We start from the raw sequence: 25,042 nt of genomic DNA, 5'->3' as shown, positions 1-25,042 counted from the left end.
AGCCAGTTTTTGTGACCTTTGACCTCCCGTAAATTTTTTTCCAGACCTCGGATCGATGAGGACTTCTTAAATTTAATTTATGATGGTGTTTCCAACAATCCTACCAATTTTCAGCTTGCTGGGAATTAATGTAACCTCACCCCCTTATTTTAGTCTAATTTGACCGGACTATTCCCCATATTCTTAACCATTGAAGAACGAAATTCAAGCTAAAAAAATAATGAAATTTCAGGAACTTTCCAGTTAGGAGTTTTTTTTTTCAGAATAGGCCCGATTATGACGATTACAACTCAACTTCAACTTTTTGAATGGTTATACCTAAGAAACGGTAGGTCTTAGGAAAAAAAGTGTCATGACACTTTTTATATATAATAATCTGGTCTACAATTCTTGAAAATTTGAATTGAAAATTTTTTTATAAGACTTACCGTTTTGCTGAAAATCGTGAAAAACCAATTTTTGTGACCTTTGACCCCCCGTAAATTTTTTTCCAGACCCCGGATCGATGAGGACTTTTTAGATTTAATTTATGATGGTGTTTCCAACAATCCTACCAATTTTCAGCTTGCTGGGAATTAATGTAACCTGACCCCCTTATTTTAGTCAAATTTGACCGGACTATTTAAGAAAAACAATTTTTTAGAAAACCAATTTTTAGAAATTTAAGAAATTTGAATGAAAATATTTCCACTACATAATTAATTAATTAATAAAATAGTGAGAAAATAAGTCTTAGTTAATAAAAAAACAAATAAAACAATAAAAACAATAATAAGGGTACTCACGTAACGAGATAATTTTCTTCTTTGCAGAAAAATAGAAAATTCCGCAAAACGTTTAAATGAACACCCCAGCAGAAAATAATTGCGTAAACAGGGGAAACAAACAGCTGGTTGTTAAACGTCAAATTGAACTTACAAAATTTGTTCAATTACAAAAATAAAGTCAAGCTAATTTTGCAAATACTAGATATGCAACAATAACAAAAATGTAATTTCCTCAAATAAAATAATATTCTCTTTTCAATATTAAGAGTGGGTGTCCCCGAATGACGAACTCAGACTTCATGTAAATGAGTTTGCGTGTATTAGTGACCTTTCTTCGCTATACATCTCTCACGTTCAACGTCATCTCAACTCAGTTCTCTATCGGTATCTTTATTTGCATTCTCTTTCCCTTTCTAGAGAACCAAAGTCATAAAAAGTCTATTTAGGTAGAAAAAACAAATCAGCATCAAGGAAATAGCAAAAAAAAGGGTTGCAAGCGGCAAGCCTTGCAAGTGTATATTGCGGTTTTGCTTTGCGCAACCGAATTCACTTGTGTTTTCGTTTTCCGTTGGTTTTACTCTATGTGCAAGAGTTATGGTAGGTATATTTATGAAGAAAAAAATGGTATGATATTCAGTGTTGAATTTTTCTATCTTTCTGCGCATCTATGTACCTACATCACTTGGTATTCTATATAACTTTTGCAAGTATTCGTAGGCGCAGGAATCTGATTGGTGGTTATCTGAACAATAAGACATAAATCGCGTTCAAAAAGATATTCCAGATACGGGCATCCCAGATAGCCTATCCGATAGGTGATTGAACACACCCAAAGTTTATCAGAATTTTTTTCTACGGTTTCTGCTTCAAATTTGTGAGATAAAATTCTATGATTTGCAGAATATTTTTCCCATACAAATTTTGACAGCTCATTTCTACCGATAGAAAATTCTACGGTTTCTATGGGTTTTCCGCGTTTATGTACGTGAATACCTCTAGTGAGAAAATAAGTCTTAGTTAATAAAAAACAAATAAAACAATAACACAAGTCAACAACGTTTTTCGTGCCGAGACTAAGATATTCTTTTCTAAAGGTTTTTGTTGTGCTGAACTCGAATCTGAAGTCAAAAACATCCTATCAGCTCCCGTTTTTGAAATATTACCGTTAGAATATGCAAACATAACTACTTTTGAGGTTATGCTTTTATGTAAAGAATTTTTTTTTAAATACAATTTATTACGTTTTTCTGTAAGAATTGTTTTCCTTCTTTCAAGAATTTTTTAAATCTTTTCGATATCTTTTTTATTGTTCGAGATTTCGTCAGTTTTATGGCTTATTGTAATGTATCACGTTTTCATCTCCTTTTTTGATAAATTAAGCCAAACATTCTTATTTCATTTTAAGATATCTCGCGCAGTAAAAAAGATACTGCAAAGATTTAAAGAACGAAAATAGTTCTTATAGAAACCGTTATGATTTATATTTAAAAACAATTTTCTTCAAAATAAGGCATAGCACCAAAAGTAGTAAAAAAACGTTTTTTTGCATTTTTTAACAAAAATATTTCAAAAACGTGAACTGCTAAGATATTTTTGTGTTCGGATTCGAGTTCAGCACACCGAAAACCTTCAGAAAAGTATATTTTGGTTCATGTGGGGAAAATATTGTTAACTTCAAAATAAGTCAAAACACGATTTTTTTTTAACTTTCAAACAGTAATATTTCAATAACGGGAGCTGATAGGATATTTCTGACTCAGAAATATAGATTCGAGTTCAGCACATCAAAAACCTATAGAAAAGTATATTTAAGTGCCCGCACCAAAAAAAAATTAAATTTTGTGTAATGTATTGCTGTGTAGGCTTGTGTAGTTCGCGAACGAACTAGTTCAATGAACTAGTTCATCTTGGTGAACTAGTGAACTTAGTTCACTTACTTAATTCAATTTAGTTCGTGTAAGCGAAAAAGATTTTTTTCAACAAACTAAACAGCAACCTAGAGCAGTCGTAATATAAGATATTACAAAACAGCTTGCGCTCACTCTACATTATCATTTTTTATTTATATATATTTTGGGTGAAAGGAACTCCCATATGTATAGGGAATTTTCAAATTTGGTCCTTGTCTCCTTGTCTTAAACGCCGACAGCGCCCTTTTAACCCGACAGGCCTTTGAAGAATATGGGTTGAGAAACAAAGTGGCTCCGTGAAGCCAGAACTGCGACCTCAAAATTTTTGAACCAAATTTGTCTAATTCGTTTGTCCATGTTTGTCCACCCAAAATTTTCGTTTGTCCACCCTTCAAAAAAATTTTAGAGCAAATTCTTTTTTTTTATAGGAAGTCTGAAAAATGAAAAATCGTCTAAAACGCTAAAATTTTGAGATAGACGTATAAAACTAACTGCAATCGTTTGTCCACCTCGAGTTCTATATACATACCAAATATTATCGTTTTTCCACCCCCCGTTTAGGAGCAATTTAAAAAACAAATTTTGCCATGAAAAACTAAAACTCCCCTAAAATCCCCAAAAATCAATTTTTATCAAAAATTCAAACTGCTGTCGTTTGTCCACCTCGAGTTCTTTACGTATACCAAAAATCATCGTTTGTCCACCCTCTATTTATGAGATATTCCAAAAAGAATTTTTTTATAGCAACTCTCAAAAAAGTACGCATACACCACGGTGTACCACTACTGAAAATCAAAAAGTCCTCAAAAATTATTATATTTCAAAAATTCAAACGGCAATCGTTTGTCCACCTCGAGAAATGTATACAAACAAAAAATCATCGTTTGTCCACCATACGCTTAGGAGATATTCAAAAAACAAAATTTGTACTGAAAAATTCAAAGTCCCATAAAATCTCCAAGAATTGACTTTTTTCAAAATTTCAAATTTCTGTCGTTTGTCCACCTCGAGTTCTTCACGTATGCCAAAAATAGTCGTTTGTCCACCCTACGTTTAAAAGATATTCAAAAAACAAAATTTGTACTGAAAAATTCAAAGTCCCATAAAATCTCCAAAAATTATTTTTTTTCAAAATTTCAAATGTCTGTCGTTTGTCCACCTCGAGTTCTACACGTATACTAAAAATCGTCGTTTGTCCACTCTACGTTTAAAAGATATTCAAAAAACAAAATTTGTATCGAAAATTTCAAAGTCCCAAAAAATCTCCAAAAATTGACTTTTTTCAAAATTTCGAATTTCTATCGTTTGCCCACCTCGAGTTCTTCACGTATGCCAAAAATCGTCGTTTGTCCATCCTACGTTTAAAAGATATTCAAAAAACAAAATTTGTACTGAAAATTTCAAAGTCCCAAAAAATCTCCAAAAATTGACTTTTTTCAAAATTTCAAATTTCTGTCGTTTGTCCACCTCGAGTTCTATACGCATACCAAAAATCGTCGTTTGTCCACCCTACGTTTAGAAGATATTTAAAAAACAAAATTTGTACTGAAAATTTCAAAGTCCCAAAAAATCTCCAAAAATTGATTTTTTTCAAAATTTCGAATTTCTGTCGTTTGTCCAACTCCAGTTCTTCACGTGTGCCAAAAATCGTCGTTTATCCACCCTACGTTTAAGAGATATTGAAAAAAACAAAATTTGTACTGAAAATTTCAAAGTCCCAAAAAATCTCCAAAAATTGACTTTTTTCAAAATTTCGAATTTCTGTCGTTTGTCCACCTCCAGTTCTTCACGTATGCCAAAAATCGTCGTTTATCCACCCTACGTTTAAGAGATATTGAAAAAAAAAAATTTGTACTGAAAATTTCAAAGTCCCATAAAATCTCCAAAAATTAATTTTTTTCAAAATTTCAAAATTTTGTCGTTTGTCCACCTCGAGTTCTACACGCATACTAAAAATCGTCGTTTGTCCACCCTACGTTTAAAAGATATTTAGAAAACAAAAGTTGTACTGAAAAATTAAAGGTCCCATAAAATCCCCAAAAAAAATATTTACAAAAATTTTAGCACTTATTCTTATTCAAAAAACTAAGCACCCTTTCATTACTAATTTGACTTAAACTAATTATTTGAAAAAAAGTATCCAAAAATGGTATGAAAAGCCGAAAATTAGTTTGACACTTTTTAATTTTTTGTAAGAAAATTGTTTTTTATTGACTTATTTTTTTTTTTAGAAAATTAAATGACTATTTCAAATGCATCCTTGCATTTTTTATTAAGTGATCCGTTGTTGAGGTATGAATAGTTTAATTCAAGAGTATGAATTTTTGTTTGATGACTGAAAATGCAGTCTTAAAAAACAAATAACTAAATGAATAGCCTTTCAAAAAATAATAATCATTTTATCAAAAAAAAAAATTCCCACTTCCTTAAGAGAAAAAACAAAATAATTTGGAAAATTTTGATGTTGGGATAGTTCTATTTCTATTTCACCATTTGAAATAAAATCTTTCGTAAAACAAGAAAAATGAAGCGTTCACATGCTTTTTGTTTTGTCATGATACGATTATTCTTCATTGAGAAACAGCTTATCAAAAATCACTAAAAAAAGAAACACGAATTTTGTATGTTCCTAAAATATTTTGGGTTACTGTATTTAGTAGCAAATTAAAGTGTTTAGTTATTTGAATGAGAGTAAGTGCTAAAATTTTTGTAAACAAATTTTTTCGAGTTCTTGTAATTTTTAGTAGGTACACTGTGGTGTATGCGTTTTATTTTGAGAGTTGTTATATAAAAAATTCTTTTTAGAATATCTCCTAAACAGAGGGTGGACAAACGATGATTTTTTGTTTGTATACATTTCTCGAGGTGGACAAACGATTGCCGTTTGAATTTTTGAAAAATAATAATTTTTGAGGATTTTGAAATTTTCACTGTGGTGTATGCGTGATATTTTTTTCGATTTTTCAGTACAAATTTTGTTTTTTCAATATCTCTTAAACGTAGGGTGGACAAACGACGATTTTTGGCATACGTGAAGAACTCGAGGTGGACAAACGACAGAAATTCGAAATTTTGAAAAAAGTCAATTTTTGGAGATTTTTTGGGACTTTGAAATTTTCAGAACAAATTTTGTTTTTACGTGTAGAACTCGAGGTGGACAAACAAAAGAAATTTGAAATTTTGAAAAAAATTAATTTTTGGAGTTTTATGGGACTTTGAATTTTTCAGTACAAATTTTGTTTTTTAAATATCTTCTAAACGTAGGGTGGACAAACGACGATTTTTGGTATGCGTATAGAACTCGAGATGGACAAACGACAGAAATTTGAATTTTTGAAAAAAGTCAATTCTTGGAGATTTAATGGGACTTTGAATTTTTCAGTACAAACGACAGAGATTCGAAATTTTGAAAAAAGTCAATTTTTGGAGATTTTTTGGGACTTTGAAATTTTCAGTACAAATTTTGTTTTTTGAATATCTTTTAAACGTAGGGTGGACAAACGACGATTTTTAGTATACGTGTAGAACTCGAGGTGGACAAACGACAGAAATTTTGAAAAAAGTCAATTCTTGGAGATTTTATGGGACTTTGAATTTTTCAGTACAAATTTTGTTTTTTGAATATCTCCTAAACGTAGGATGGACAAACGATGATTTTTTTGTTTGTATACATTTCTCGAGGTGAACAAACGATTGCCGTTTGAATTTTTGAAAAATAATAATTTTTGAGGACTTTTTAATTTTCAGTAGTGGTACACCGTGGTGTATGCGTACTTTTTTGAGAGTTGCTATAAAAAAATTCTTTTTGGAATATCTCATAAACAGAGGGTGGACAAACGATGATTTTTGGTATATGTAAAGGTGGACAAACGACAGCAGTTTGAATTTTTGATAAAAATTGATTTTTGGGGATTTTAGGGGAGTTTTAGTTTTTCAGTGCAAAATTTGTTTTTTAAATTGCTCCTAAACGGGGGGTGGAAAAACGATAATATTTGGTATGTATATAGAACTCGAGGTGGACAAGCGATTGCAGTTAGTTTTATACGTCTATCTCAATTTGAGCGTTTTAGACGATTTTTCATTTTTCAGACTTCCTATAAAAAAAAAGGAATTTGCTCTAAAATTTTTTTGAAGGGTAGACAAACGAAAATTTTGGGTGGATAAACATGGACAAACGGTGGACAAACGAATTAGACAAATTTCGTTCAAAAATTTTGAGGTCGCAGTTCTGGCTTCAAAAAAATATGGAGTATATCGATACTTCACAAAACTTCCAAATTATTTTACCAAAAGGCTACCGATATTATCGATAGAATCGATAATGGAAACTATCGATACAATCGATAAAGGAAACTATCGATATAATCGATAATGGAAACTATCAATAATGGAAACTTTCGATATAATCGATAATGGAAACTATCGATAAAATCGATAATGGAAACTATCGATATAATCGATAATGGAAACTATCGATATAATCGATAATGGAAACTATCGATAGAATCGATAATGGAAACTATTGATATCTACCAAACACTATAAATTAATTCGTTGTTTACATCCAATGTCAAACGAAAGTTAAACTTGTATTTGAAGTTGTGTTTGATTAATTTCGAAGCTATTTTTTTTTTTTTTAATGAGAAATTGTAGAGTGGTTTTAATACTTTTTGCTACGTGTGTGTCAAATTTGCACACATGCCAAGTAGAAAGAAAATATCTCCTGAAATTGATTATATATATGAAAAATATTTCAATTTAAAAGTTATAAGAGACGTCGAATGGGCACCATTAAAAAAAATTGTTATAATAAGCTTATCAAATGGTCAAAACGAATATGTGCAAGTTTGGATTTTGGGGCCCAATGATATGGTCAGATCCAAAAGATCACAGTGAAGATAACTGATAGGCATGTGTAAATAAATTCGCTAGATTAACTCTTTGCAAAACACTTTTGTAAATAGTTTTGCAACACACGTAGCAAAAAGTATTAAAACCACTCGTACAATTTCTCATTAAAAAAAATAGTTTTGAAATTAATTAAACAAAATTTGAACTACAAGTTTAGTTTTCTTTTGACATTGGATGTAAACAACGAATTAACATAGTGTTTGGTAGATATCGATAGTTTCCATTATCGATTGTATCGATGGTTTTAAGAAAAACTATCGATAATATCGGTAGCCTTGTTGTAAAATAATTTGGAAGTATTGAAACTATCAATAGTTTTGTGAAGTATCGAAAAACTCGATATTTTTTTGTTATCGATGCTATCGATAGACTGTCGAAGTTTAACCAACACTAAATTATCAGTTAAATTAATTTTTAATGGAAAACATGCAATGTATTTGTTCAAAAGAGAACAAAAACAGCGGAAAAATGATAAACAATGTAAAAAATTTTTTTTAAATTTTATCAAGAAAATTCACTAAACTTTCAAATAAATTGTTCAAAATTGTTTATAATGTCTTTCTACTGGTAGCAAATTACGTTTGAGCAGAATTATTAGCAATATAAATATTGTTTTTGGTTGAAAAATTACTAAAAACAGTGGAAAACTCTCAAAATAATTGAAAACACTTTCAAAAAAAATTTTGTTCGAAGTCGTACCGATAAATCGAAAAGCAAATGATGCCATTCGATTTCTCGAGTCCGAAATAAGGCGAAACAGTTATTTGCGCACCTGTCAAGAATTTCGACTTGCACAGTGTTATCATTATTACATCATGTTAAATTTGTATTTTTTAACTAATTAAATAATGTAAATATATAATTTTATTTTTTTGTGTAGCTTTAATTTTATAATGATTCTATGTATAATTTTAAAAATTTCGTTAGTCTATTTGAGATTGTAAACTCTTATTGATATTAAATAAATAAATAAATAAATAAATTCGACATCATATTAATGCCTTTAACTGCAATTTTAGACCATTGAGGGAATTTTTATAATTAATTCCAGCTAAAATAGCGTTCTAGCCCACAGTGCGACCGACGCACCGAAACGAAAATCGAAAGGAAATTCGAAGATCATTTCTGCGCCTTTCGTCTTCGTGTTGAAGCAGGGGCCCTATTTTGTAAAACGATTATCGTTGAAACTACTTCGTTTTTGTTGAAATGCGACTACGTATTACGATAATCGTTTAACTTCAACGATACTCGTTAATCCTTAGGACTGCCATTTATCTATCGTTTAACTTTCGTTTAGCTGTCATAATATTATTCCGTTTGCTGGTAGAATTCATGTGAGCCTCAAAAAAATATTCTTTTTGGTTTAGTTTGGCCAAACGACTACTTAGTGTTTGACTGTCCTAAAAACAAATAAAAAACATCTTTTAAATAGAATTTTTATTCATTCGGTTTAATGTTTTTTGCAGAAACTCTCATTATTATAAAAAAATTAAAAAATACTGAACAAAAGATAATACGTTTTGAAAAAACATCAAACAAAAAACCGTCTTGCCCCACATGGGGGTAAGACCGCCCTATCGAATTTTGTTGGTAGAACGACCGTTTCTATTGTTTTAAATGCAGTCTTTTTGTAATAATAAAATGCTATATTTTCATTAGTTCTCACTCCAGCACAAGCTTTTTGGTACCATTTGGTACACATTTTGCATTTAATCAAACAATACTTTGGAATGGATCAAGAAAATAGTTGCAGAAAGAAGCTACAAATACAATCTGCAAAGTCCTCTTCATCAGAATCATCAATTACAGTATTGTTTGGCGCCTATTGCTTAGCTTTTTGGAAGATTTAACGGTGAACTTTTTTTTTCACTTTGTTTAAGCTACTAGAGCTTCCAATTTCACCCATGGGCGGTCTTACCCCAGTCATATCATATTTGATGTTCTATATTATTTTTTTTTTAATTTATCTTTATGACTCCTTCTTTCGCAGAAAATACTTTTTAATATTCACTTTCTATTATAAAAAAAGGAAAAGTTAAAAATTTTAATTATTTCAGTGTCAAAAATACAACTGACTTTTCACATGAACAATAACAATTTGATGAAAAATCACAAAATTTACCGTAACTCTTCGGGGTCTTAACCGAAATTGCTAAAACTTACAGACGTGATCGACCTTACCAAAGGGCACCTATTTTATATTGCAAGTGTTGCCAATTATACTTTTTTTCATACAACATAGTACGAAAACCGTCTTGCCCCCACTTCCCCTACTAATTTTTTCTTTCAATTCATAATTATTTTTTTTTCCCTAGGCCTGTTATCATTATTTTTTTTAAGAAAATTATCCATTTTTGCCTTGTCACACACACAATTACAAAAAAAAATTACTCTCATTATGTTCTATCACTCCAGAAAAAGGAGTAAAAATTTAGAGTACTCCTTAATAGAGTGAAAGAAAACGACATAAGAGAACCGCAAAATATTTCATTTTCAGTTATTTCCCACTTACCTCTAAGGGTTGTTTAAATAAATATCAAAAAATACACTATTTGCGGTATTGTAACTCTAGAGAAAAATTATGTATTAGAAAAAGAAAGTTAATTTTATTTCCAATCTAAAAAATCTTTGCAAATTTTCTGTCCGACCAGTCGTTCTCGAGATATTGAGACTAAAGCAAACTGAGATTTATACTATGGATTAACCCCTCTTCAATACATAGGGCAAGTTTTTAGAAAAGTGTTACCAAAGTTTACTGACTTGTTATGCATGTTTGGGAAATGGAGAGATCAGACCAATATTCCTGTATGGAATGGATTCATAAAGAGAATAACATCAAGTTTTTTCACAAAGCTGTGAATAATATAATTGGATTTTAAAAAGGAAAGCCGCAGCTTAAAAATTGATAAATTAAAAAGGAATTCCTCCAAGAATTAAAATATTTAATATAAAATTTTAATAAAAATTGATTACTTTTTTCAATTAATTTTATATTTTAAAATTTTTACTTTTAATTTAATAAATAAGTGAAAAATATGTTAACATATGAATATATATAAATATATATACATTTCAGCATATTTGGAATAACCGTTTACAAAAACTAGGCGTTTGAAACATTTTACTACTTTTGACTGTTCATTCTGACCAAACCGCTTGACCAAGATTGATGTTTTTGGACTTTAATCGATGTGGGTACCCTCCCATACAAAGTGCGGTCAAAAATATAATGACCATTTTTTTTTTAATGAAACGCCTGTATTATCATTTTATATGATTTATTATTGCAAAAAAATGCATCAAATCAGTTTTTAAAATTTTTCGTTATTTTGAAGAAAAATAAAAAAAGTTAAAAAAAAATTTTTTTTTTTTAATTTAAAAAAAAAATTGTTAATGCCGGAAATGGAACCTGACTGTCAGTCGAGCACCTTACCCCTACCGTCTAGTTCAGTCTTTTATAAAAATAATAGTGCAAAAGGAATTTTTTTAGTTTTACGTTGTAATTTTTTTTTCTCCGTGTAACGTCATTTAAACTTGTATTACTCGAAAAGGGGAAAAAACGGCGCTATTATTTCGAAAGGTAGGACAGTATTCTTCATTTGAGAACTAAAGTTGTAGAGGGCCCTCGAAGGCACACCAACGAAATCTCCAATTTAATGAAAACTAAGCTAAATAAAAATCATTAAAATTGCTTCGCTAACGAGCCCCATTACAATTAGCCTTAATGTTATTTAACAATATAGGGCCCTATCGTGAATCTCCCGGGGAATTTCGTTTCCCACGGAATATTTTATTCCCAAGGAATTTTTTGTGCTATCGTGAATCTCCCTCGGAATTTGTTTCCAGGGAACAAAAAATTGTGTCAAATGACGTCTAAGTTCCCCTAGAATATTGATTGGCGATACCAATAAATTCCGAGGGAAACTTTTTATGATAATTTTCGTTCCCATGTTTAAAACTTGCTATCACTATCGCAAGTTCACACCTTATAACTGCAGCGATAAGAAAACTGTACCTTTTTTTATATACCGACTTTGAATGGCTATTAAGAAAAAAGGGGTAACCGTCAAACTTTTTTTGGTTTTGGTTCAATGGGAGATTGTAGAACGTTGTTTAATCATTGGATTTAAAAAAACTGACATTTACTTTTTTTATTTTTGACCTATGGCGGTACCCAGTATGCGATGTCCAAAGTAAATTAAAGTCATTTCCAGCTTTGTCTGAATTATTTACGAGGACTCCCTATTTTCGATCTAATTTGACTGGGCTATTGCCCTTCAATAGACGTTTAAAGCTTGTTTAGCCACGAAATAACTCCCCGTGATGCAGCACAGGAGAATACGATACAAACGCTTTCATGCTGCACAAATAATATTGGGCAGGTTCAGAAACGTTAGGGACTAAATATTTAGGTAATTTATCGGCCTCTGATTGGTCAACTGTCAAAAAAAAATCCTTCCAATTTAGGTAATTTTACTGGAAAGTTAGGCAAGAAAATTTTCCCTAAAAATTTAGGAAAGTTTTTTTTGTCAACATGACAGATGATTGTTTTTAATTACAACAGAATTTAATCTATTTGTGTCATAAACGTGTAAAAAGTGCATTATCGGTTATAATTAATAATATTTATTAATTAAAGTAAAGTGAAATTTATTGTCTGCCCCACATGATCTGTAAAACTCTCAAGTAAATTTCAAAACTTGACAATAATGGCGTATCCAAACTAATTTAGTCAATTTTCTCAAATTTCCGTTCAGAAAATGATGTTGCCTAAATATCTAGTCCCTAATATTTCCTGAACGTGCCCATTATGAAATTGGAATGTCAAAAGAAAATTTAAAAAAAGATCAACATAATATGTTTCTTAAATGAGAGTTACTATCCATAAGGTTTAAATTTGCATTTTGATTCTGCATTTAACCCACTACAATTTATTTATGAATTTATGTGCGTTTAATAAAATATGGCCAGGGACTGAAGTTGTGGAGATTACACGCACTGAAAATTCGCAGAAGACGCACTGAAAATTCAAAAGATACCCACCTATCTCATCACGCACATAAGGGTAAACCCCAGAGGACCAGTGGAAAACAACTAGTAATAATCGAATAAAAAAAAAGAAAAACACAAAAGGTTCATAATTTTATTTTTAATATTCATTTTTTAAGAAAAAATATTCTTTATTTACTAAATAAATTTTCTTCATTACAAGAACAAATAATTCTTAATTAATATAAGTTTTCTTGTCTCTTCACCTTAATAATTATTTATATTAATGTTATAAATGTGTTTTTTGTTATTATAAAAAAAAAATAGTATAAAGAAAACGATAATAAGAAACTGGTTTCCACAAAAAAATGTTTTTTATGTACATAAAAAAAATTAAAATGAATGATAAAAATAATTTATTTTGATTGCACAGATCAAAAACATCGTTTCTTTTGAAATGAAACGATTTTTTTTTAATTAAAACTAGCGTTTTTAAATTATATATATAATGTATAAAGTTTTCTTTTCAAGAATTGGTTTATCTTTTTTTTATATATATTTTTGTCTACAAATTAACTAAACTTTACTTCTGTATATGTATATTAAAAAGGTAAAAATGAAATACATAAGGCCCATTTTGTGTTCGTAAATGTTTTAATTTCTTAACAGTAAAAAATGAATCCTTAAAAGAAATATTTTTAAATAAAAATAATTGCATGAAAGTGTTTAAGTAAATATTATACAAAATTAAATTTTAAAAAGTCTTTAGATTAAGGTGTGGTTTTAGTGAAAATATAATAACACGTATTTATGCAATATTCTTTGAGCTTTTTTTTTTTTAATTTTTGTATAGAGAAAATAAGTTAAGAAAAATAATTTTGTAGAAGGTTTTACCTAAGTGTGAAGATACGGAAAAATTTTATCTAAATAAGGTTTACATTCCCACTAAAAAAAAAATCAAACTATTGAAATAAAGTAATATTTGGATTTTTTGCTATCCGAAATAGAACAAAATCAATTTAATATAATAACACCAATACAATTTTTTAAGAAACACACCAAAAAAGTACTTGGTGTGCACAAAACCCAACAATTTATATAATTAATAGATTTTTGAACAAAAATTCAATGAATTAAAAAAATAGGTACTTGAAATTATTGTTTTTCATTAAATTTTCAGTATAAATAAGTTTTGATCCATGAGCAGTTGTTTCGACACAAAAAAAATTATTGAAAACTTTTAGTGTATCTGGTGCCCTTGCTGTTTCTCCAGTAAAACGTTTTTTGAGAAGAAATAGAGTTACTTAAACATTATAAAACTATCATGGAAGCTTATATATGTACATAATATTATGCCATTGTTATTAACTGGTAAATTCAACTTTATTAAGCAGTTAAATATTTAGGGTCCGAGATGTCAATTATATGACAACGAATTCTTAACATAATCAACATAATCATTACAATTTATTGTAACAAAAGTATTTGCATGTAAATTGGAACATGTTTCTCAATTATATTCCATTGCTCAAAGTTAATTGTACGAAAAGAAATAGAACGTTATACTTTGACAGTTTTCGTGTAAAAGACGAAGGAAACACCTTGGGACTTCAATTAATCTGAACTGGCCTATTATTATTTCGTTATGATTTTATGGAAAACAAAATAAATATATTAAACGGGTGAAGAATTTTGACTTTATGAACATCAGTATTTATAGTCCACAGTCCGCTATTTAACACATATGGTAAAAATAACTTTTAATTAACCTTTATTTAGGAATAAATCAATAAAAAAAAAATCACTACCGTCTACATATCTCCTTTCGATTTTTTGTTTTTACTTTTTTGTAGACTAAAATCATACGTGTTTCTTTTAACGGAAAACAGTTTTAATTATGTTTAAATTATTTTTGCTTACCATTTTTGCTTAAATATCATATCATTTTCTTTCTATGTTTTGTATGTCTATATTTTCTTATAAACTGTTTCTTTATTATTTTTTTTGTATAACGTAGATGATAATGCAGTTTTCTTTATATTTTGTTTAATAATATATATATATATATATAATTTAATATTTTATTTATAAAAAAAAAACAATCTTTTCTCTCATTCTCTTAAATGTAAATGAATATATATATATATAATTTTTCTTTCTTTCTAGCTTTCACTCAAACTTTCAAATTGTTTTTTTTTTTTTTTTTTGTTTCATTTTGTTGTATCTTACAAAGTTTTAATAATATTTTATGTAGACATAATAATGCTCACATTCTAACGCCCTCTCACTCTTTCATTATCTGTCTCTCAAAACTTTAATAAACAAAAAAATATTATTTTCTTTCATTATTTTTTTTAATAATTTTGTTAATCCCATTTTTATAAATGTATAATATTTACAATTCAGAGCATATAAAAAAATTGGTAAATGAAACTAGGAAATATATTTTTTTAAATAAATGTATGTCAATTATTTGCATAAAATATTAAGTTAAAAAAAATGTTCCTATATATGGTATGTGTCAGTATAAAATGTGATTTGAATAGAAAACTTAACAAAAAATAAAACTAGAGAAAATTTGAAGTAGTGAGTGTTTTTGTTTATGAATTGTTATTTAGCTTAAGCCAAGGTAACTAGAAAAACACAATAATATTACTGTTAAAAGTTTCCTTTGTACATACATACATATTGCCCTGCAAACTTAATCAATGTGTATCTCAGTATGAGTAGTATGCGTTCTGTTCGAGGGGTTAAAAAGGAGGAGGTAACGAGATGGAGATGGACAATGCCGACTTTAACAAGAACTACTATAACTAATCCTGCTATGCAACAGTATTATGTTCAGCAATACCACTAATTCCCCCTCCAGCCACAACACCACTGATTCCACTCAGTTCACTTCCTATGCCCGTCACTTCCATCATTAGGTCATCACCACTTGTACTACTACTACCGTCTATACCACTACGTCCGTTTGCTGCTTGTGCAGCTTGCATTGCTTGTGTGGCTTGTATGTGAGACTGAACGGATGGTGGTATCGTATTGACGTCCCAGATTTCTTCAAGGAATTTGGGAAGCTTCCGATTTTTCAGCTTCAAAGAGAAACACATTTCAGCATTCTGATTGCCGAGTGTTCGCAGTTCAGTGAGAATGGATAAAAGTTTGGCAAAAAATACCAAACACTTCGGATCGCCTCTATGCCGATTGAGGATATAGATTCGTAACGTATCGATGTAGTAACTTTGTATCTGTTCGACTAGTTCGGCTTCTTCGAGACCAGGACGATCGGAAAAGATCACAATGGCAGTGAGCAATGCATACTCGACATTATCGACCGTCATCGAGTACATTTGCCGACAGAAATGCAATAAATCTTCAATATTATCGGCCATACCGGCCATCTTATATGAATCACGGGTGTATGAACGATTATTCGCGAAGAAAATGGAATTTGACGCAGCATCATAGCGCCGTGCCATTCGCAACATCATAACTTCACTTGAACAGGCCTGAAAACATAGAACATTTAGTAATTATTTTATGTCAAGAAAAGAACATACAAAAAAAAATAATAATAAAATATTTTGTATTAGCAGAACTATTAATAATTGCTTTACAGTTTTAAGTTTTTTTAATGCTAAAAAACAAAAAAAAGGGACTCTGTCGAAAATGTATTACTTCATACGTTTAACTGAAATAAGATAAAAAGCATTAAATGCTGCCTTGGTGGTAATACACACAAGTTGTTGTTTCATTTAAATCCTAAGCTACTTAACACCAACATTTAAATAGTTTCTATGTTGAAAATGAATTAAATCTTGAGTTGGCAAAATTTTAAACGATTTAGTAAGATACAAAAGTCATTTTAGTAAGCTACTTAACCAAAAAGCAGACTGATTTTTAAATTAATTTAATTATATTGCGTTTCGTCTCATTAGGTACATTTTAAGATGTCGATGGTGTACACAACGGGTTAATTTATGGCCCAATCAACATCCCAAATTTTCGATTGTCGAACGATTGTCAAAAATGCATAAAATATTGTTGATAAGAACTACGTACACCACAGCCTTTAAGTTAGTTAAATTTTCTATAATTTGAGTCAATAACCGTCTCTATATGGTTCCAAAAATATCGTTTTCAATTATCAAAAAAAAATTGCCGAAATCAAATAATTATTTAAATATTGTTTTTTTACTTGTTCTAAACAGGGCAAGTATTGGTTTCGTGTCAAAAACCAACAATAGAGAAATCCGAAAAAGTAGGCCTCGGTCCGTCGCACAGAGGGAATTTGCTCATCTACATAGCAGAATTAAATTATGTAATAGCGCTTACAAGTTTAACTTTTTGATAATTCTTTTTTTTTTTTGCTCTCAAAGTACAAGTTTTTTGCCATTCGGTGGACTCATTTTAAAATGAATTGTACAATCACAAAAAAAGCTTTTATTGTTTTTTAATTTATAATATTAAAAATAAATAAGTTCAATTATGAATAGATGTAGGTACGATCGATTAACAACATATTTACACACATTTTTAATTTACAGAGCTCTGAAAGTACATGTTTTTGGAACTTTGGTTTTGGAACTTTTTAAGAAATTAATTTCAATCAGAAAAAAATCATTTTTGTTTGTGATATGTATTTATAACTATAATTATATTTTTATCTAATTTTTTGATGAACGGAGTTCTAAACTACATAAAAGTAAACTCGAAAATTTGGACTTTAAATCTTTTTTGTCAAATTCTTTTTTGTTTTATCTTTATAATGGTCTGTTATCATAATTATGAAAAAGTTATTTCATCTTAGACTATTTACAGGATGGGTGTTTTCATAAACGTCTGCCTAAATTAGGCCTGCCTTTCGTGTTCATAAAGTCAGATCTGCGATCGGACTAACTGCAAGTTCTGCTGTTCATAAACGTCATTATGTCGTCAACATCGGGTAGATTGCGCAGCCAAAATTTTTTTGCTGCAAAACTCAACAAGAAATTAATTTGACTCTCGATTCGATTTTTTTTTAATAAATGTGAATATTGGGTGTTTTCATTAACTTAGGCCTGCGTTAGTCGTGTTCATAAAGTCAGATCTGCGATCGGACTAACTTGGTCCAACTGCAGTACTGCTGTTCATAAACTTCGTCAACGTTGGGCAGATTGCACAGCCAAAATTTTATGACTGCAGGTCTCGCGAAGAAGTTTATTTGGCTTTTGATTCGAAGTTTTTATTTTTAATCATTGTAAATATTGTAAAAAATAAACTGAAAAGCAAACATATTAATTAGGGTGATGCAAAAAATGTTTTTTTTTTCATTTTTCGAAAAATTTATATTTTAATGATGCAGAAAATTTTAAAATCGTGTTTTTTGATACAACGAGTTTAAATTGATTTTTTTTTTGTACTAGGGTGGCTCTAAAAAATGTTAACTTCTACAGCTTCCTGTGGAACTCGAAAAAATTAAACGTGGATATTATTTTGGCCAAATTATCGAAGAAAAAAATTTACACTTTTTTTAATTATGAAAAAAAAAATAATTTTCAATACAGAGAAAGTTTGTAAGACATGGTTTATGAAATATAATGTAAAATTGAGCAGGCATTTTCGCATTAGGGGGCTCAGAAAAATGGTATATTTAACATTTACGCTGGGAATTTAACCAAATTCAATTTAATTAATTTGGCATGAATTTAATATAACTATAGCAAAAAACGCACTTAACAAACTTTCTGTGCACTAAAAATAATTTTTTTTTTCAAACGCAAAAAAAAAAATTTCTTGAACACCCAAATATTTTTTCCATAGATAATTTGTTTTAAATGTGAACTACTCGTTGTTTTTATTATTTTTTTTAGAATAAAGTAGTATTTTTTTTAGCCACCCTAATGTAACACGGTTTACAATTTTTTCGTGTTATTAAAAACAATATATTTGGGAACTGAAAAGAAAATATTTTTTTGCTTATTAAACAAAACTCATTCTGTGGTAATTTTTTTTCTGACGTTTATGAACAATCAGTGACTGCTGAGATTGTACCAACGCAGGCCTGCAAACATTCTGCAGAATTGGTGTGTTCATTAAGGGGGGGGTTTCCATAGCATTTTAATGGAAGATGGTTGACTAATTGTTGTATAACTTTTGCAGTTTATAAGATACTCTTATGAAACGTACTTTTTTGAAAAGTTAATTAACACACATTTTTTCATCACTTAAATTTTAGAAAATTTCTTTTGCGATTTTTATAAGAGTCGAAATTGATTTTTTTTCCTACAAATTTAGATTGAATCAGAATTTTGGTTGGGGCACCGTTGTTTATAAACTTTTTATTTTTTTTGTTTTTGTTTTATAATGATCAAATGTGTTTTCATGCAGTAGGTGTAACAGATTTTTTTTTTTATTAGAAAAAAAAGCTTCGTCAATTTGTTGTGATTTCATGTTTTTTTACTCACTCTTCTTAAAATAGCTTTACCATTTATTAGTGTTTTTAGATGAAACAATAAGAAAATAATAAAGTGGAATTAGGAGAATCCAAAACAATTACTAAAATTTAATTTGACGTTAGTTTGAATAGTTAATTTGAAGGAAAAGTGTCAGAATGCACTTTTTTAGCATTTTAGTCGTGGGGCAAAGCGTAATTATTTTTTAAAATATTTTTGAATTTTTTAATGGGAAGTTAATAAAGTTTTTGATGCAGCCAGTTTGCCAAAAAAAATAATTTTTTTTTATTTACACACTAAAAATTTGATTTTAATAAACCAATATTTTTTTTTTGAGGAAGGGGCAGTTAAAGCGTCCACAATTTATTTTTATTATTTTTTTTCATTATATTTCAAATCAGTTTCAAAAAAAATATATATATATTTGCTCACAGTATTTTTAATATAAATTGTTGAAAAAGTGTCTATTTTAGCTTTTTTTACTTTGAAAATTCCATTAATCACGCACACATACAAACCTAGTTCAAAAGAATGCCCCTGCGTAAGCTGGCGCTGATGAACTCTTTCTTTCTGTTCTTTTCTATTTATTGAAAAAAAAAACTTGCTCTCGTTTTCTCGTTATATTTTTTTTTTGTGTTTACATAATACTTTTTTTTTGTTTCCTATTTTCTCACTCAGGCAGGCAGAAATCATTCATGAAATTATGAAGATGCTGCAGAGAGTAGGTAGATAGTAGATATTTTTTGCAAGATCATTATCTTTGGTTTTCAAAAAGGGTTGTTTTGTTCTTGTTGGCTCTTGGGTTTTTCCTAAAAATTCATTTCGTGTTTATAATATCGCACTTGCGTGCGAGTTGACATTTTTGGGTTTTTTTTTGTGTCAGCGAAATTCTTGGCATTGTGTGATATTCACATCGCTCGTGCGGGGATATAGGTAAAGGATTAGATATGTGGGTACATTGGTAAATATGCACTTGTTTGTGTGACATTTGACATGTACACAATGATTGATTTGCATATTTACCCTTCAAGCAAGAAAACGGAGTTCAGAAAAGACACTCCGACCTCCGACCGCGAAAGACGGGGTTGCACTCACACACTTGCAACTTTTTGTATATGAACACAAAGTCGAAGGATAAATCGTGGTGAAAAAACCAAACATATAAAATCGGCTCCGCGGTGATTCTAATTTCCATACTAATTTGAGCCGCCTTCGGACCAGTTTCTGCCTCGAAGTCGGACTCAGCTCCGCCTGAGGCGGACCGGGTTGTATTGTTTATTATACTACACTCGCGCGTGCGTGCGGGGTTACATAATATAAATAGTCCTTTTGTTTTTCATTGTCTTTTGTCGTTTTCTATTGACTTTTGAGATTTTTGTGTAAAATTCTCAGATTTTCCACTGCAAATAGAATATGAAATCTAGTTTTGTAATTGTGTGCGAAATCTGTGCGTATAAAAAAAATAAAACAACAACAAATGTTCAGACAAATGTCAAACAGAGGAGTGTGTGTGAAAGTGCGTGTGTTTGTGTGCGTGAATCTTGATAAAAATCCAGAATCAGATTCTTGATTCTCAGTTTCATTTTTTTGTCATTTTTTTTAATCTCAGGACGCAAATAGATCATGAAATCTGAGATTTGTCCACTATTTCCCCTCTTCACCCCCCCTTTCAGCTGTCAAATTCACAAATCTCATTCTGAGATTCGTCAATAGAAAACGACATTTGTTTATATGTTGCGGATTCGGTTTTTTTTGTAGGTTACCACAGAGAATTTTTGCCATTTTAGGTATAATAGTTTTATTTTCGCGGGGGAATGGGTAAAGGGTTATATAACTGTATTTGTGCTTAGAATGCACTTGATGGTATTTATAGAAATAGTTTTGGAATGGATTTTCAATTCAGTGTCTTTGTTCTTTGTTTTTGAATGAAGAAGAAGCTTTTTATGTTTTGATCTAGTTTTCTGAAGTAAAAACTCCAATTGAAACGAAAAAAGGAGCATGTTGATGCCTATCTGAATTCATATAAAACAGATCATTTTTCCAAAGTTTTGAGCTCGAAAATTATTTTTGAAAACTTCCCTAAACTTTGATTACATAATTGAAAAATTAATTTCAAGGTTTAAAAAAAACTAACTTATAAGTTATAGATGCTGCCTTATTTTTGTTTCCTAATAATATAGGTACATATATAGGTAAATAAAAAACAAAATCGATTCAGTTACGAACTGAGTTTATTGCATTGGTTGCTCTAAAAAATCATTATTAAAAAGGTGTTGAAAGTAAATTGGATTGCTATACCTACATATTTGCATAAAAATAATTAGGTAGGTAATAATCTTGTTTTGTTTGGTCTATCCAAATTCACACAGTTATATTTATTCAAGGCCAAATTTTATACACAGTCATAACTATCAAAATTTTTTCTCGGCTAAATATTTAGTCTAATCCGCATGCGGCCTAAGTTTCAAAAAATAAGTTCAGGAGACACTTTTTGCGGCATTCTCCATGATCATAATAGTCGTTTTTTATTATCACTTGATCCATATAGATCATTACTTAAAATGTATTACAACAACTACATGAGATCTTGCTTTTCATCAGGATCACGAATCGTGATCTTGCTTTTCATCAGGATAACGAATCGAAATCTTGCAAGATCTCATGTAGTTGTTGTAATACATTTTAAGTAATGATCTATATGGATCTAGTTATAATAAGCCGTTTTTTATTATCACTTGATCCATATAGATCATTACTTAAAATGTATTACAACAACTACATGAGATCTTGCTTTTCATCAGGATCACGAATCGTGATCTTGCTTTTCATCAGGATCACGAATCGAAATCTTGCAAAATCTCATGTAGTTGTTGTAATACATTTTAAGTAATGATCTATATGGATCAAGTTATAATAAAAAACGGCTAATGTCATACAAGATTTATCTCTAGTCCGTCCTCAAACAACATACACATAAGAACCTAAATACATGTATGTAAATACATTTTCATGTCAGCCGTCACGCGCGAGTGCTAGACAAAAAATTTCTCAACGAAGAGCAGCTCAAAAGTGAGCAAGAACCTGAAAATCAATCTTTTTGCGCATCTACTCATATTTTAATACACACTACCCTTCAAGCAAACAAGTCCGACCTCGGTCCGAATCCGCTCCGCCTCAGGCGGAGCTGAGTCCGACTTCGGCTCAGAAACAGGTCCGAAGGCGGCTCAAATTAGTATGGAAATTATAATCACCGCGAAGTCGATTGCATATGTATTGGTGTGGTGAAAATCTCCATTCCGAGAAAACGGAGCCAAAGTCGGACCCGAGGCGGAGCAGCGAAAACCTACCAGAAAGAGGAATAAAAAAGGATGACGTTTCGCATTTGCGACAAAAAAAAAACAAGATTTATTTTTTTTTCACTGAAACTGTTTTATTTTTTATTTTATTTTGACAAACGAAATTTTCACAATAAATACAATATAAGATACACTACATTTTTTTCATTTTATTTTATTTGTTGCTGCTGCTGTTGTTGGTGTTTCTTTATGTTTCACCTTCTGCCTTTTCCTTCATCATTAGAGATTACATCTACAACACAAGCAGAAACACATCACTTTAATCCAAACATTTTGAGCGATATATACAACATACCTTTTTTTGTTTCCATATTGTTTATAATTTGATATAATTGTTTATAATTTGATATAATTGTTTATAATTATACTAATATGTATTATGCTAACAACGACACGAGACACGACGCGACTATACACTTCAACAAAAAATAACAAAATGACGCTTTTGCTCTTGTTGGCTATGTCTGTCTTTATTTTTTTTTTCTTTTCTCACTTTTCACCACGATTCTCGTTCGACTTTGTGTTCATACACAAAAAGTTGCTAGTGTGTGAGTGCAACCCCGATTTTCGCGTTCTGAGGTCGGAGTGTCTTTGTTGAACTCAGTTTTCTTGCTTGAAGGGCATACACAAAAAGTTGCAAGTGTGTGAGTGCAACCCCGATTTTCGCGGTCTGAGGTCGGAGTTTCTTTGTAGAACTCAGTTTTCTTGCTTGAAGGGTACACACAGGATACTGTCAAGTATATTATATCAAAGCACCCACATAACACATCCTCTACCTACTTCTCCGCTGAACAACTATAATTAAATTATTATTATAATGGAAAAAATTTTTCTGATACCTACACACAAAACTCAAATGCCATCCACAACAGCAACATGGAAACAAGTTTTTTTTTCATTTCAAAAATAAATACGTATACACTCCAGAAATTTTTCATGAAAATATTGAATTTCAAACCAGTTTTCGTCCACAAACACCATATCCATATAAAGATCTATGTATGTATACCTACGTCCATTTGCATGTCACCCCGCACGCGTGAGTGCGATGGTAATCTCACAAAGAGTAATGAATGAAAACCATAACCAACATCCTGAGAGTAAAAAACCAGAGAATTCGATGGCGAGAGACTGTTCACTAATACACACAAATGCTTTTACATGAGATCTGATTTCGCTGAAAAAGGGAACCCAGTGTTAATGCAGCAAAGCAGAAAGACGATTGGACTAACGCAGATTTCCGACGTTTATGAAAACACCCTATTTCTACTCTCTATGAGCCGGAAAAGTATGTCAATTTCAAGCTTTCACAGTTTCGACCGATTTTAGCATCTTTAACAAAGTGGTCTTATGGTTGTCATAAATAAATTTATTCTATCTTCAGAAAGCAACACATTGTCTAAGCCATGAATTAGAAATTCTTCCAAAGCATTTGAAATTCCATCAAAGCATTTGATTACTAAATTATATGTTATGCGAACATGAAAATCTTGTTTTTTTTTTTTAATATGGATAGACTTTATGAAAATAAAAATATAAAATTTTTTTTTATAACTGAAACACACGATTTCTGATATAATCATGCCTATTAGTGAATTCGCTCCCGGGGAATTGACTGGATCCGCGGTAGATTCGCATTCGTGATATTTTGTTATTAGTGAATTCGACGAATGAACTGTATAATCGACTCCTGTGTCTACGTTCTGTAACATAGTCGAGAGCTTCTCGCATCGAAAAATTGTGAAACAAAAATTCCAATCGTTTGTGTACTTATAATTTTACGTTTGAATTCAAATGCTCGGTGGTCTGAAGGAATAGTACTCGGACAGCGACCAAGAGGGTACCAAGTTAAAGTCATGGTTGGGGGGGCATTTTAATTTTTAATTTTGTTTTAAATTAAAAAAAAAATTTATAACTGTAGTGAAATAAAAATATATAAATACGGACACTTTTCATGCCGATTCGTAGCAAAATGCCGTGGATGTGAAGTAAAACAAATTGTATGGATTGCGAAGGATCTGCGAATTCAGTAATAGCAAATAAGCTGAACAGAATGTCGGTCGTGCAGGGTCTGTTATAGACATTCGTTCATCTTTCTATCGTCGAATTCACTTATAGCAAAATATTCAAAAATGATTGAAAGTGTCACTTTTTCCCATTCGTCGAATTCAATAATAGAGGTGAATAACAGTAATTTTTTCATATAAATGTCAATTTATGTTAAATTGAAAGTATGTTCTCATCTTCAATTTACCTTCAACAGTGTTATTTGGTCCTCTTGTGGAATTTTGGTAAAAGCCGGCAGTCCCTTGGCGAATTCGACTATTAATTGTACTGTTAGGATTGTAATTTCGGTGATGTGTCTAAAGCTTACATCATGTTGGCTTTCATTCTCATCAGGGGAACTCTGTTAAGCAACAAATTTTAAACTCTGTTACAATTGTTACAATTACAAAAACTTACAATCATTATCCGTTTGAGATCTTCTTCGGAAGGTTGTTCATAACCGTCCTGGTACCAAATTAGTTTGTATATGACTGCTAATTGATTTAATGTTAATTGAGGTATATTTTTTGCTTGATTCTCAGCCAATAAGCTGTCAGGCAGTAGCTATTTTAAATAAGTAAACAAATTGTTGCAATGATATAAAGTCAGATGAAAATTAATAAAAACGC

General features: G+C 30.3%; 1 protein-coding gene and 1 long non-coding RNA gene across 7 annotated transcripts in view; one reads left to right on the top strand and one right to left on the bottom strand.

Moving 5' to 3' along the window:
* Positions 1-4,917: 4,917 nt before the first annotated feature.
* The window catches only part of LOC129907129 (uncharacterized), a 118,897-nt gene continuing 98,772 nt past the window's right edge, over positions 4,918-25,042 (top strand). Inside the window, exon 1 of the long non-coding RNA XR_008770971.1 lies at positions 4,918-6,692. This is a non-coding gene — a long non-coding RNA (uncharacterized LOC129907129). The remainder of the gene's footprint in view (positions 6,693-25,042) is intronic.
* LOC129907124 (ecdysone receptor) overlaps positions 14,764-25,042 on the bottom strand; it is a 493,732-nt gene continuing 483,453 nt past the window's right edge. For all 6 annotated transcript variants that reach the window (XM_055983195.1, XM_055983197.1, XM_055983198.1 and 3 more), the window contains 3 exons: positions 24,831-24,977; positions 24,622-24,774; positions 14,764-16,086 (listed from right to left, as the gene is read on the bottom strand). In XM_055983195.1, the coding sequence (XP_055839170.1) occupies positions 15,400-16,086; positions 24,622-24,774; positions 24,831-24,977 (987 nt within the window). In that variant the 3' untranslated portion in view covers positions 14,764-15,399. The remainder of the gene's footprint in view (positions 16,087-24,621; positions 24,775-24,830; positions 24,978-25,042) is intronic.

This window comes from Episyrphus balteatus, chromosome 1 (assembly GCF_945859705.1).
Source record: "Episyrphus balteatus chromosome 1, idEpiBalt1.1, whole genome shotgun sequence".
Classification (NCBI taxonomy): Eukaryota; Metazoa; Arthropoda; class Insecta; order Diptera; family Syrphidae; genus Episyrphus; species Episyrphus balteatus.
Note: the sequence above shows the minus strand (reverse complement) of the source record. Positions and strands in the feature narration are given on the sequence as shown.